This window comes from Prionailurus bengalensis, chromosome E4, assembly GCF_016509475.1.
Source record: "Prionailurus bengalensis isolate Pbe53 chromosome E4, Fcat_Pben_1.1_paternal_pri, whole genome shotgun sequence".
NCBI classification, from domain to species: Eukaryota; Metazoa; Chordata; class Mammalia; order Carnivora; family Felidae; genus Prionailurus; species Prionailurus bengalensis.
Genome location: NC_057360.1, coordinates 9052302 through 9068153, shown reverse-complemented (window position 1 = coordinate 9068153; position 15852 = coordinate 9052302). Strand labels below are relative to the sequence as shown.

General features: G+C 35.2%; 1 protein-coding gene across 4 annotated transcripts in view; it reads left to right on the top strand.

Moving 5' to 3' along the window:
• The window catches only part of FMN2 (formin 2), a 391725-nt gene that overhangs the window by 305241 nt on the left and 70632 nt on the right, over nucleotides 1-15852 (top strand). For all 4 annotated transcript variants that reach the window (XM_043568706.1, XM_043568709.1, XM_043568707.1 and 1 more), the window contains one exon: nucleotides 11328-11379. In XM_043568706.1, coding sequence (XP_043424641.1) covers nucleotides 11328-11379 — 52 coding nt within the window. The remainder of the gene's footprint in view (nucleotides 1-11327; nucleotides 11380-15852) is intronic.

Sequence of the window (15852 nt, the reverse complement as noted above, 5' to 3'; positions counted from 1 at the left end):
AAGTCAGACATTTACCTGGCTGAGCCACCCAGGCACCCCTGGATTCTTTAATTTTAAAGAGTAGCTTGATTAATTAGCTTTATTGTGATTAGTGCTTATGTGATGCACCTTTTTATATTTCTTCTTTTTACTTTTAACTTAAGTGTATATTAATATTTTAGGTGGGATTTTTTTGAGAGTGCATGTAGCTAAAAGTTTTCTAGTCAATTTGAAAACCCTCACATTTTAATCAAGTATTTAGGCCACTTACATTTAATATAACAATCTATATGGTTGCATTTCATTCACTGTCTTTATATTTGTCTTTTGTCTGTCATGTTGTTTTCCTTTTTATCTCTTTCCCTGCCTTCTTAAGGATTAGTTGGATATTTCATTTTATTTCTATCATTGGCTTATTAGCTTTATCTTTTTGTTTTCTCTTTTTACTGTTTTTTCTAGGGTTTACATTATATCTCTTTAATTTATCAGTGTACCTTCATATAATTTTATTCAATTTGAAATGTAATCTGAGAGCTTTAAGCAGTATATTTCCATTGTCCCTCCTATTCTTTGTGTTGTTGTTGCCATATTTTTCCTTTCATATCAATCATAACTGAAACAATATATTGTTTGTACTTTTACTTTTAACAGTCAATTGTCTTTCAAAGAAATGTATAAATGAAAAAATATCTCATATTCTTCCCCATATTTAGCATTTCTAGTTCTTTTCAGTCATTTGTATACATCAAAATTTCCATCTGGTGTCATTTTCCTTCTAACTGAATAACTTCCTTTAACATTTCTTATTCTGTAGGTCTGCCAGTACCAAACCTTTTAGTATTTGATTGCTTGACAATTTTTTTATTTGTTTGTTTATTTCATTTATTTGTTTATTTTTCCCCATATTTGATAAATATTTTCAGTGGATATAGAATTGTAAATTAATAGGATTTTTTGTTTTTGTTTTTGTTTGTTTCTTGCCACACATCAGGATATTTTTCTCTTGTTTTCTGCTTGCATAATTTCTGATGAGAAATTTATATTAGTTTCCTATAGTTGCTATAAAAAATTACCACAACTTTGTTGACTTAAAACAACACAAATTTATGTTTCTGGAGATCATAAATCCAAACAGATCTTTTGGGTTAAAATTATGGTGTGAGCAGAACTTTGTTCCTTCTGGAGACTCTAAGGTAGAATCTAGTTCCTTGTCTTTTTCAAAATATATTTTTTTAATTTTTTAATTTTTATTTATTTTTGAGAGAAAGACAGAGTGAAAGCAGGGGAGGAACAGAGAGAGAAGGGGACACAGAATCCGAAGCAGGCTCCAGGCTCCAAGCTGTCAGCACAGAGCCCGACGTGGGGCTCGAGCTCATAAACCGTGAGATCATGACCTGAGCTGAATTTGGCCACTTAACCGACTGAGCCACCCGGGCGCCCCTTCCTTGTGTTTTTAAAATTCTGGTGGTTTCCCCTATTCCTTGACTCTGGCTTTCCTTGCATCTTTAAAGTCAGGAATGTCTGGTAAAATTTTTTCATGCTGTATCGCTTTGACACTGACTTTCTTCCCTCTCTCTTTCATTTCTAAGTGCTTTGTGGTTACTTTGGGCCAATCTAGATAATACAGGATGACTTTTCTCAGTATTGACATTAATTCCATCTGCAACTGCAATTCCCCCTTGACATGTAACATAACATATTCATAGACTGTGAAGATTAAAATGTAAACATCTTTGGAAAGCCATTATTCTGCCTCGCATAAAGTCTTTAATAATTTTAATTTTTGTTCCTTGATATAAAATGTATTTTCTCCCACTTGTGGCTGTTTTCACCTTCTGTGTTTATTGTTGATTTTTAGGATTTAGGTATTAATGTGCATTTTTGTATATGTATATTTTTATTGCTTGCAGTCAACTGACCTCTTACATCTGGAAATTTATAGTTTTTATCAGATTTGTAAAACATTTGGCCATTACACATTTAGTTACTTTTCTGCCCTGGCTCTCTCCTTTTCTTCCACTATCCGCATTTCACATATGCTATACTATCTACCATTGTCCCAAGGTTCTTAAGTCTTGGTTAGTTTTTTCAATCTTTTCTTCTATATGCTTCAGTTGGAATAGATCCTGTTGTTATGATTTCAAGTTCATTGTTCTTCACTTCTGAAATATCTGATCTCATGTCATTTTCATTTTAAGTGAATTTTCATTTTTAATTCAATTGAATTTTTCATTTCAGATACTGCTATTTTTCTCTCTACAAGTTCCACTTGGTTCATTCTTTTGTATCTTTAATTATTATATACTAGATATTTGTGTCCTCCAAAATTCATATATTGGAACTCAATGTGTTGGTATTAAGAGGTGGGGTTTTAAGAGGTGATTATGTTCATGAAGGTAGAGTCCTCATAAATAGGACTAATGCCCTTATAGGAAAAGACATGAAGGAGTTTGCTTCTTTCTCTGTTCTGCACCATGTGAAACTGCACCAAGAAGTTGTTTGTCTGTAAACCAGTAAGAAGGCTCTCACTGGAAACCTATTGTGTTGGCACTCTGGTCTCAGACTTCCAGCCTCCAGAACTGTGACAAATGAATGTTGTTTAAGCTTCCAGTCTGTTACAGCAGTCTGAACAGACTGACACATCCATTTTTCTCCTGTGTTGATGTTTTTCTTTTAATATTTGAGCATAGTTATAATAGCTACTTTAATTTTAATGCTTTAGTTTTATTTGCTAGTTCCTCTCTTGACATTCCTGGTTCTGTTTCTATTGACTGATTTATCTTCTGGTAATTGATCACATTTTCTGATACTTGGTCTAGTAATTTTTTATTATATCCTAGGCATTGTTATGGTCATTGACTGTCTGGATTTTGTGTATTATTTTAAGGAATATCTGGGTTTGTTTTTGTGGACAATTTAAATTACTTGTGTCTCAGTTTGGCCCTTTAAGGCATGTTTTTATGCTTTGCTGAGGCTATTCTAGAGTATCTTTCACACCAGTGATAATTCAATCCTACTACAAGGTGTGACCCTGCCCTACCTCCCCTGCACAGACACTGGGGTCTCCAATAGCTGTCCTGACCCAGGTGGTCAACAACAGTTCTCCACTGTAACTCCAGATTTCGAACACCTCTAGGTCCTGTATGAGCTCTGGGAATTATTCAGTTTATAGCTCCTGAATTCTTTCTTTGACATATAGAGCTTCACCCTATACATGTGCCACCTAATACTCAGCAAAAAACCAAAGAGATTCAATACAGTTTTGTGGCCTTCTTTTCTGTAAGGCTGTTTCCTCTCTGACTCTCAGCCCCTTAGCTTTTACCTACTTCAGACTCCCCAAACTCCTAACTGTACTTCCTCAACTTAGGGAGACTGGCTGGCTTATTTGGGTTCTCCTTTCAGGGCCCACAGTCTGGAAATTGCCTTTAGACAGAAATCCAGGAAGATTTCAGGGTTCAGCTAGTTTGTCTACCTTCTTTCATAGATGAGAGCTTCGTGCTGCCAGTTGTCAAATATATGAAGACTATTGTTTCATATATTTTATCCAGTTTTCTGGTTGATTACAGCAGGAGGTAAGTTTGGTTCTTGTTAAGTCCAGAGGTAGACATCTCTTTCCATTGATTTAAAGTGAATAAGGTTAAACTCTCCTTTGCCTCATTTGTTATGATATCACAGCATAAGAGGCTGAACTTGCTTCTATCTACAGCTTTTTGGACAATTATTTTTCATTATATTTCCCATCTTTTCTATGTTATATCCTTCCTTCCTTGACATCCTGGACTATGAGGCATTTATGTCTTTGCACCTTTTTGCTTGATGTTTGTTGTTTAAGTGTCCTCTTTAGTTCTCTACTTTTTCATTTGACTGATGTTTGTTCATCAGTCATTTGTCACAGCTCAGCATTTTGCCTCTCTGTTTTCCTTATGAACATCTCTCTCAATAGGTAAATGTTTCACTTAATTTTGCTCATGACTGAATTGACAGTGTGGCTCTGGGATCAGACCGTGTGCATTTGAATCCTGTCTCTTTCTCTTAGTATTTCTTATATGTTGTACAAGTTATTTAACCACTAATTTCCTTCTTGCAAAATGGGAATAATTGTAGGGCTTTTCTTATAGGGCTTTATTATTGTAGGGTATTATATGCAAAGAATTAGAGGTGCTCCATCGATTAAGCATCCGACTCTTGATTTTGACTTAGGTCATGATCTCACTTCATGGAGTCAAGCCCCCTGTCAGTGTGGAGCCTGCTTGAGATTCTGTCTCTTCCTCTCTCTACCCCTCTGTCTCTACCTCTGTCTCCCCCACTCACGTGCACTCTCTCTCAAATAAATAAACTTTAAGAAAATACTTAGAATAGTAATGCCATTATCTGTATTAACATTCCCATTGAACTATCTCTGTAATGTTTATATGCATGATTATTAGTGGGTCTCTCTGCTCGTCTAACATTTTCTTAGTAGTTGTCCACCTATTAGCCCCTAACAAAGTACCCAAAATGTTATCTGTTGCTCAAAGTTTGGTTGAAATATTGTAACATTAAATCATGTGACTTTTGTTTCTAAGTTTGGAATGCCCTAGCCTTCCTATGGTAATTCATAATTTAAGCATTGTGTTGGCTAGTAAAGTTCAGAGGAAGAGAAAATACATAAAGAAAGATTTTCTGGTTTTCACCTTTTTAGTTTAAGTGGTTTTGTGTCTTGTATTTTGAATTTACAAATTAGAATTAATTGGTATTGCAGTTAATATGGAAAGCTCAGTCTTGAGACATGCATTTGCATATTTTTAGTTAAAGGCTCATAGAAATTTTTGTGTTATCTGAAGGATCCTAATTTAAGTTCAGCTTGTAATTAGTAAAAAGGTATGCCTGATTCATCCTCACAAGGTATTTGCTACTTGAAAAAGAAAAAAAAGAGAATTTGCCCCAGATGTGTCTTTTTTTAATGCTGATTACTGAAAGCTTATGAGAGATTTACTTAGAATATAGGTAGAATGCTATGTTGGCTTTGTCTATAATTTTATTTTTAAAATTAGGTGCTATAAGCAATGTTTCCGTTGGAAGTCAATAACTCTTTTTATACTGTATTGTTCACAGAATGTGAAACTCATACATGAACATTATGCTTTCCCATGTCGTTTTCACTTTGGGTTTAAAAAGAAGATTTAGAAAGGAATTTCACTAAGGACCACTTCAATAACTACATGAGACTGGGTGATAATAGCACACGGCTTTCTTATATTTTAGGTTTGGCCAGAAGCCACATATATCAAATTTTTGAACTATACATCATTTACTATAGTGTGTTTGTTTCTTGAATTTTTACAGCAATCACCTATTCATTATGTTTATACACTCATATTTCTAGGGACACAAATGGTATGTATTTTTATGCACAAAGTAGGAATAACCCTCAGTATTAACTCAAAGTTGGCTGTGAATTATTGCAAAGCCCAAGTTGTAACTTTATACTCTGTAGATATTTGCTTTCTTCCTCTCAGGAGTATTCCACAGCATTTGTTTTATTATCCTAAGAACAATTTGCAACATCAAGGAAGGAAGGCATCGAGAGTTCGTTATTTCCTTTGCTATCCGAGGAAAGAACTTCTGATATTCATTCACTGTCTGACCTATATAAGCTGCCTAAATTTACTTGACTTTCAGCTCATTGTCAAAAGGATCAGTGTCTCAAAAATCTCAAAACCAAAGTAATATATCTACAATTAAATGACAACTTTAAATGACTCAAAAGAAAGGCACTGCATCTGTCTAAAAAATAACCCATACTGGCTGCACTTAAAAGCAACTGAAATGCACATTCATAGCTAATTATAAACAAAAACTAGTTAACACTTTAAATAAAAGGAAAAATAGCAAAAAGATTTAGAGCCTAGACAAGCAGATGAAAGGGTTCTAAGTTGCCTTCCATCTGATATTACTCAAATGCAACTCTGTCTCCAATTACCTGGGAATATGTGGTATTCCCTCATGAAAGCTCCAGATCAGAAAGGGCGTCCGTTCCGTGCCTCTGCTTACTCAGAGTCATTTGGAACAAGTTCAGCAGAAATATTTAACATTGCAAAAGAGTCTGGAGCCAGACAAGTGACTACAGACACTAATCACTGGGTCAAAATAGTAACTTAGTAGGACAACAAACACCAGAAAATATTTGTGGAAGCAGAGATTTTGGGGAGGAAGTATTAATGCTGTTGGGGAAGAGATCACTGAATGCCAAAGTGCTCAAACAGAGTCACTGAAACATTTTTTTTTAAAGTAGTTTCATGTTTAGGGACATAGGAATGTCCATGCCAATGGTCTCTGGCAGAATTGGACCTGAAAGGTAATCTTATGCCCTAGCCTTAAAATAAATAAGTAGGGGGGAGGTGAAACTAACCAACTAAACAAATAAAGACTGCCTCCTAAAAAGTTCAGTGTTTCTTTTCTTACATGGTTTTAACCACAAGCTTTGTCTGCCTCAAATTACAAATTCCTAGCTTTTGAGATTTGGGGGGCAAGGGGAAACCATCCCTACAAGAGTTGCAATAGTTTTATGAATATCTAATACCCAGTTTGGCCCTGAAGTGCACAGTTGATTGATCAGCTCATATAAGGTCCATTCGTTTCTACATGTTTTGATTTTAGGTCTGTGAGTTACTAATATTCTCCGGAGATTGTGTCAGGACAAACCACTTTTTATTTTGCCTTCCTTCTTAAACCACATTGTACTTTTTCTTCCTTCTAGTATCGGTAGAGGATCGATTGTTTTATTTCACCATTCTGATTTTCTTCCCCCCACTTTAAACTCTGTTCCCAGTACATCCAGTCTCAGAACATTTTCTTGGCTGTGGATCCCAGACATCAAGATAGGAATGGTTACCCGTAGTATATTAGAGTAAAACATGTATGCTTTAGAGGAATATTGCAAACTTTGAAATTATCTTATCTTTTGGATTTCTGTAGTTCTTCCCTAAATTCACAAAAGGTACTGTTTTCCCCCATACAGCGATTTTATTTACTACTGTACCTCCACAAAAAGGACGGAGAAACTGTTAGCCTCTGCTTATACTCTAAGTATTAGGAGCCTGTGAAAACAACAACACATACAAATTAAGTAGAAATAAAAAACAAGAAAAGATATTAAATATAGAGTTATTTTCTGTTTTTTTTGTAAAAGTGTTTGAGCCTCCTGTGATATGTCTTGGCCCATAACTTCTTTATATTGTTAGAAGGAGGCACTCTTATTTTAGCAATATATAAGCCTCATTCTGAATCTGGGTTCTATGTAGGATTAAGAAGATATTTGGTGCTCCTCCAATGGAGAAGTTTTTACAATTTGAAAGTAACATATCCCAGTCCTTTTTTTTTATATATATAGTCACGGTAATGTGGAGAGGAAAAGAAAGACAGAAAAATTATTACCTATGCAGCAGGTGGTTTACGCATTATTTTATGCATAATAAGGAAATTATTACCCTGTTATAATGATAAAGAAAAGTTACTAAACCCATGTGATTAGTAAGGTTATTAAAATCTAACACAACTTAGTGGCTGGTATAGAATTCATGCATAGGTCTGCCTGATTCTGAATGTCAGGTCCTAAACCGAAACACTGACCCTGATGAGATATGAAAATGAGTTTGAGTGGTAAGAACCTTGCCAAGGAACTGTAACTCTTTCATGCACCATGTGGGAGAGGCAGGTCCTAGGGATCTGAGGCCAAGGGTGCCCTGGGTTGGTGGTGTCCATTAGGAGTCATGCCAATTCCTCCATCAAAGGTGGTCAAGGCTTCCTGGCAATAGAGGTACAGGGAGCCTCAGGTGATTGGATGACAATGCGAAGGTCACTCTAAACCAAGCCATGGACCTGTTTGCCTATTTTAATGCTTTTTTAAACTTTTCTGTAGTTACCATTATCATGAATGACTAGAAGGCCGCCATTCTCATTTGACATATGAAAAAAAGAAATAAGCTATGTGCTATAAAGAATGGGAAAATTTGGGGTCCCTGAGTGGCTCAGTCGGTTGAGCATCTGACTTCGGCTCAGGTCATGATCTCACAGTTCATGATTTGAGCCCCGGGTCGGGCTCTGTGCTGACAGCTCAGAACCTGGAGCCTGCTTCGAATTCTGTGTCTCCCTTTCTGTCTGCCCCTCCCAGATCATGCACGCTCTCTTTCACTCTCAAAACCAATTGTTTTTTAAAGTTAAAAACAAAGAATTGGAAACTCAGTCATCCTTTAAATAGAAAATTGGAACCTTTTATAACTCTTATCAAGAAAAATTTGCATACTTAATTGATAAAGGTTTATTGGCACTATCTTGTAAATGTATAGGAAACGTGCTAAAAGTAACACTGGCATTCAAAACTAGTCACAAAGCCATCTGTGCCATTAGAAATGAACTAAAAACAGTGTTTGTATTTTTGAAAATATAGCTCAGGGAATGAAATAATTAGCAATAAGATGTTGAAATGGTTTATAGAAAATAATCTTATTTCTATGTCACCTTCAGCTTTTACTAGAAAAGTTATTTATATAACACAGATGGCCACTGCCTGTCAGAAGCTTCCACTCAGATGGAAAAACAGTCTTTAAGATTTCGGTCCCTGGATGGGACTAGCTTGAATACCTCCTACATGAATGGCAGTGTTATTCTTATTTTGTTGCTAAAAGATACCCTCATTTTCTCTAACTTAATTACATTTTATTTTACTTTGGTAGATTTCATACTCATTAACTAAAAGAAACAGAATCCTGCGTGTGTCACTAAGTTAACATCGTAAGTGTGTTTCAAAGAATCACAACAGCAAAATGTTGATGGAGTGTTTATACAAGCAGCTTGTTGGAAAATGGTGTTTCACTGTTCCCAGAAAACTGAATTACACCCCAACTTTTCAGAAAGTTTTTGTTTCTAAGATTGCCATACAAAGGAAAATCTGTCTAGTTCACTGAATTGTTGACTCTACATCAAGAGTTGAAATGTGTACTCTAATGCACTTGCTTTGATCTCTCATTTGACTGTTTATCAAAGCTGATTACACTCTGAATACACAAATCCTCTTAGCTTCAAAATCATGTAAAGATAATGGATAATAGAGCATTTTTAAGTATTCTCTGCTCTTCCAATTTGGTTTTATGATTGTAATACAGCTATTAGGTTTGGGAGGAGGGTCTGTTTTTATGTTTAGTTCCCTTGGTAAGATCCAATCTTTTGCCACATTGAATTAGAGTGTTTTTTTTTTTAAGCCAAACTTGCTCATGCAGTGAAGCAAGAACTGTTTTAGTACACATCAAAAGGAATCATTATGAACATATGAAACTCACTTCACTCTACTCACCACAATTTAGGGGCTTATACTTTTTGAAAAGCTGTAACTATGTGCTTTCTTTATCTTCATATAAGTTGAAACCTAATAAAATAGCTTTTGATGTATTCAATTAAAGATAATTATGTATCACCTTTCAAATTTCAAGAGCTTAAAATCCAACATTTTCAAAGAACATTTATTTAGTCCCTGCTAATTATTGGAGGCACTATGTTAAATATTTTATATATGTCAACAGATTAATCTATTTGCCTAAGATTACGTAGCTAATTTTAATGGTAGAATCAGGAATAGAACACAGATCATTCCAGCATGTTTTAAATTTCATAAGAAGTTTACTTGATTCTTCTAACATAATCCAGAAATTTTCTTCCAACCTCACTCTTACTCTCTGTATTTTTTAAAAAAGGAAAAAAATATATATATATACATACGAGGGCAATTGGAAGAATGTCCTTTCTGAAAATGGCGCACATTGTGCTACTTTTTTGTTTTCCCTTATACTCTATATTGTTCTAGAATTGCTTCTTGAAGCACACCGTCTTTAAGCTAGGCAGCCCAGAGCAGATTTTATAAGACAATGTATTCATGTTGGAACCTTTTCAAAGTAAAATCATGGAGCATTTATTCTATTGTTTAATATGGCTAACAATTGACCTGTAAGTTCATGTAAACAATCTAAAGTACAAAAATGTAAAGGAGAAAACAATGCTCTCTGCTGCCAGGTCAAATGATCCCTGCTAAATTCGACAATCTTGGCCAAGAGTGGCAGCATGCCCCTGAATTATGGCTTTAAAGATACTGTACAGACCTTTGAACAAACACTATCTTGAGGTTGTAAAACATTAACCAGCCCAAGCTGGATTATTGTGTTTTAAGTAGTGATAGAGACACTTTGACAATTCTCAAGTGACCATGGGTTTGATTTTATGCACAGTTCCAATTTTTTATAATCAACTCGCCCTCCTCCACTTTTCTCCTCATTTCTCCAGATGGTCACAAGTGTGACCCAAAAGACAACTTCTTTCACTAGTTCTAGGGGTTTTTTTTTTAACTGATTTTTTTTAACTTTTTGTCCTGTTGCTTAGTGATTTTCAAAGTGTGTGTGACAACCATTAGTGATGCATGAAATCAACTTAGTGGGTGACAACTACACTTTGAAACTACACTACACTACACTAAACTGCACTATTCTAGTAGAATAGTCTAAAAATATTAGCATCACATGAAGAGTATGTTTTAAACTTTAGGTTCAGTGTGTGTGCACGTGCGTGTATGTAGAGTAATACATCATGCTTGCTGGTCGAAAAATGTAAAAGTCACTGCCACACATGTTTTATGTAATGAAGTTCCTATGTTTTTTCAAATAATTTCAAATAATGATATAATCACCTTCTCAAATTTGATCTTTGGGTTTGTCAGTCTACCATTTGTGTTTAGACAAAAATGCTAGCAAATAAATGAGTACACCTTTGCCTCCCTACTTTCATTCATAGAAAATATTAGTATCTCATCCTGTACTTCTGTAGAAATAATCTGTGTATCTGTTCATTTGTGGTCTGGTACAGAGAGCACTAGTCAAGAAGGTCACAACCATTTCTATTTAGTTTCTTGACTTGGTTTTTCTACCTTTGCTTGAGAGAATTATTTTCAAGTAATTATTGGCATTAAAATCCTAATTTAAACAAATTAATGTGACAAACACATTTAATGTGATTATGAAATTAGCCACGGTTTTGTTTTCTCAGGTTAATGTGACTGACTTAAAGAAATTAACTTAGAAAAAAGGGAATTACTTAGAATTTAAAAATTTTAATTTACATATATTTATGTGTTGATACATAGGTAAAGAAAATTAAATGTAATCTACTTAATCATATTAATCGATTTAAAATAAACTTTCAGGAATATATTAGAATTAACAATTAGTAATGAATTAAAATATATTTCATATTATTTGGATCGTATTTTGCTTAAGATAGCGTAACTATCATTTATCTCATTTCTTTTTCTATTTTTGCATTTGCAGCTAAAATTGACCAAGAGGCAGAGGAGAATTCACTGACAGAGACTCATAAATGGTGAGAAATTACTTCCTTTGATATACAAAATTCTTTTCAGGATAAGTTTTTTAAATACTTAGTATGTTTTTATCTCAAGGAACCAATTATTAGCTCAGTTTTTATTTTCAAGCATAAGAGAAAAAGAAAGTAATAGTTTACCTGAATATGATTGAATTTCAGAATTTTATTTTTTGGACTCTAGTTTCTGTATGAATCTGTTAAGTATCAAATTATTGTGAATAGCTTAGCACTTTCTTTGAATGAGATTTAGGACTGTGGAAGTACAAGAGAAAGGAAGATAGCAGGAACCTGTTTCAAGAAAGAAGGTAAGAGTTGATTAGAGGAAACTATTGAGTTTCCACGTTAAAAAGTAGAGCCTAAGTAGGAAGTTGGGAACTTCCTGTGCATAAACTTTTACTTTCAGAATGGAGATTTCAGAATCATGAGTGAGTAAGCATAGAAAAGTAGCTCACAAATATCTTGGCTTCTCTGCCTCAATTTTCCCCTTTTCTCTTTTCTCTCTGTATTAGTCAGTGTTTTCCAGAAAACAGACAGGGGTGTGTGTATGTGTGTGTGTGTGTGTGTGTGCGTGTGTGCGCAAATGTGTGTGCAGGGAGAGAGAGAGAGAGAGAGAGAGATTAAGGAATTGGCCCATAACAGAGTGGTAATTACTGGTAGTAGTTAATGTTATAACCTTGAGTCTGAGAGCATTTTGGAGACAGAATTCCAGAATGTCTTCGTACTGGGGTAGCCACTTTTCTTAAGACCTTCGACTGATTGAATTAGGCCCATCCACATTATGGAGGATAACCTGCTTTCTCCAAGTCTACTGATTTAAATGTTAATCACATCCTTTTTTTTTATTTTTTAGTGTTTGTTTATTTTTAAGGGAGATAGAGAGCGAGCTCAGGAGAGGGGCAGAGAGAGAGAGGGAGACAGAATCTGGAGCAGACTCTGAGCTGTCAGCACAGAGCCCAATGTGGGCCTTGAACTCACAAACCACGAGATCATGACCTGAGACAAAATCAGATGCTTAACCAAGTGAGCCACCCAGGTGCCCCTAAATGTTATTCACATCTTAAAAGTACAGTAAAACCTTTGTTTGTGAACATAATTCATTCCAGAAACATGCTTGTAATCCAAAGCACTTGTATATCAAAACAAATTTCCCCATAAGAAATAATGGAAACTCAGATGATTCATTCTACAACCCAAAAATATTCATATAAAAATTAATAAATCTACCAATGACTACTTTGAAATTATCTGTCAATAATTACTTTGAATATAAAAGGACTAAACACTCTAATCAAAAGACATAGGGTGACAGAATGGTTAAAAAAGCAAGACCCATTTCAGACCTAAAGACAGATTGAAAATGAAGGGGTAAAAATGTACTTATCATGCAAATAGAAGTGAAAAGAAAGCCAGGGTAGCAATACTTCTACTGAACAAAATAGACTTTAAAACAAAGACTGTAACAGGAGAGAAAAGAAGGACAATATGTAATAATAAAGGGGGAAATACAACAAGAAAATAATAATTGTAAATATGTATGCACCCAACATGATAGCACCCAAATAACATAAAGCAACCAATGACAAACATAAAGGAAGTAATTGATAGTAGTTCAATAATAGTAGAGGACATTAACACCCCAGTTACGACAATGGACAGATCACTCAAACAAAATCAATAAGGAAACGGTGGCTTTGAAAGACATCTTCGACCAACTGGATCTAACAGATATATTCAGAATATTCCATCCTAAAACTGCAGAATATACATTCTTTTCAAGTGCACATGGGACATTCTCCAGAATAGATCACATATTAGGTCACAAAACAAGTCTCCACAAATTCAAAAACATTGAAGTCATAAATTGCATATTTTCTGACCGCAACAATATGAAAGTAGAAATGAACCACAAGAAAAAATCTGGAAAAACCACAAATACATGGAGGTTAAATAGCATGCTACTAAACAATGAATGGGTCATCCAGGAAATAAAAGAAAAAAATTAAAAAGTACATGAAAACAAATGAAAATGAATACACAATGGGGCAAAAGCTGGTCTAAGAGGTAAGTTTAGAGCAATACATGCCCACTTCAAGAAGCAAGAAAAATATCCAACAACCTAATCTTACATCTAAAGGAGCTAAAAAAGAGCAAACAAAACCCAAACCAGTAGAAAGAAGGAAATAGTGGTGATTAGAGTAGAAATAAATTAAATAGAAAGTAAAACAACAACAACAATAACAACAACAACAACAACAATAGAACAGCTCAATGAAAGCAGGAGCTTTTTCTTTGAAAAGATAAAATTTATAAACCTTTAGCAGACGCATCAACAGAAACAGAAAGGGGGGGGATTTGAAACAACAAAATCAGAAATTAAAGGAGAAATAACAACTGATACCATAGAAATACAAAGAATTGTAAGAGAGTATTACTGAAAATTATATGCCAACAAATTGGACAAACTAGAAGAAATGGATAAATTCCAGAACCATATAAACTACCAAAACTGAAGCAGGAGGAAGTAGAAAATTTGAACAGACTAATTACCAGCAACAAAATTGAATCAATAATCAAAAAACTTTCAATGAACAAAAGTTCAGGACCGGATGGCTTCACAGGTGAATTCTACCAAACATCAACCAAACATTTAAAGGAGAGTTAATACCTATTCTTCTCAAACCGTTTCAAAAATTGAAGAGGAAGGAAAGCATCCAAGTTGATTCTATGAGGCCAGCATTACCCTTATGCCAAAACTAGATAAAGACACAAGAAAAGAGAATTAGAGACCCATATGTCTGATGAACCTAGATGCAAAAATCCTCAATAAAATTTTAACAAAAATAAAAGGATTGTTGAATCACCATAGTGTACAGAGAAACTAACATAACATTGTATACCAACTCTACTGGAATTAAAAAAAAAAGTCAAGTCCTTAAATTACGACAAACAGAAATTTCAGTTAGATGCATGGAAGAAAAACTGCCTAATGACCAAATTGTTAGTCAAAGAGCCATCTTTTATAATTAAACAATTCTGAAACTCGAAAATAAAAATAATCATATGAAACATTTCTCAAAGAAATAAATAAAGATTTTTGTAGCAGTCTTACGTGACCAGGTCAGCAATTAATAGTAATTCTATTCAGGAAGGCAGTGTAACCCGGGCCTGATGACCTTGGAGACCAAATCCTGCCTTTCATGTGTTAGCTCTGTGATTTCAGGCCAATACTATAACCCCAGGATAACAGTACCCACTCCGTAGGTGAGAATTTAGTTAATATTTGCCAGATGCCAAGATTTTAGCAAATGATCAGATGTCAATTGCTATATTGTATTCACGTTATTATCTTAATTAGAGATTAGAAAAAGTTTGGTGGTGGTAATAGACAGATTTCAGACTTAGGCCATATATTTATTTGTTTGATTCACTGTCTCCATTGGATCAGACACTGGGCAGCTTCGCATGGTCATGGAACAAGATTTTGGTATCACGTGTATCTGCACTTGCTCCATCCTTCTGCCACTGTGACTTCAAGATTTACCATAACTTTACATCTTTGTCCTTACCTGAAATAAGAGAAATAATATGTAGATAAGTGGGTAAGTGGGTGGAGATATTTCAAAATAATTAAATGAGTTATGTATAGAGCCCCTGCCTCATATAGATTTTTTAAAAATTTTTTTAATGTTTATTTATTTTTGAGAGAGGGAGAGACAGAGCGTGAACAGGAGAGGAGTAGAGAGATAGGGAGACCGAATCAGAAGCAGGCCCCAGGTTTTGAGCAGTCAGCACAGAGCCCGACACGGGGCTTGAACTCACAAGCCATGAGATCATGAACTGAGCCAAGGTCGGACGCTTAACCGACTGAGCCACCCAGGTGCCCCTGATAGAGATTTTTTAAATCCTCTTGTATTTAACAAAATTCTTGAGCTTAGGAGACTGACTTCTAGAATGAACTCTCTTCCCAACAAACAAACATTTAGCTGGAGAAAATTATGTAAAACAATCACTTGGCGTTACTAGGAAATGTTCTAAGGGCACCCAGCAAATGGAGAATCATTCATTCGAAACGGTCTACTAGATCTGTGACATTTGAGCCACACATCAATTATATATTATGGAAACTACTCTCGAAGCTCTAACCCGGGCAGGTGCCCTCTCTCTCGCTCCCACTCTGTTATTTCACCCTTTATCAGCAGACTGCCAGCGCTATTCATCCCACCAGCTGCAGCTTACTACAGAAGTTCTATCCTAGACTATGGTGTCGAGACAAGGGGGCTCCCTTCCTCAACCCAGGCCCCTTTTGCAGGGTATAAGCTCTCCCCCAGCAGTGGCAGATCAAGAATATTGGGCCCCCAATTTTTTGTCCCAGCTCATTATTAGGGCAAGGGTTCTACATACACCAAGAAGTGCAAGCCAAGGAGACTAGGGGCTATCCAGTTCCTGCTTGTAGAGCAAAAGTCTCACTTT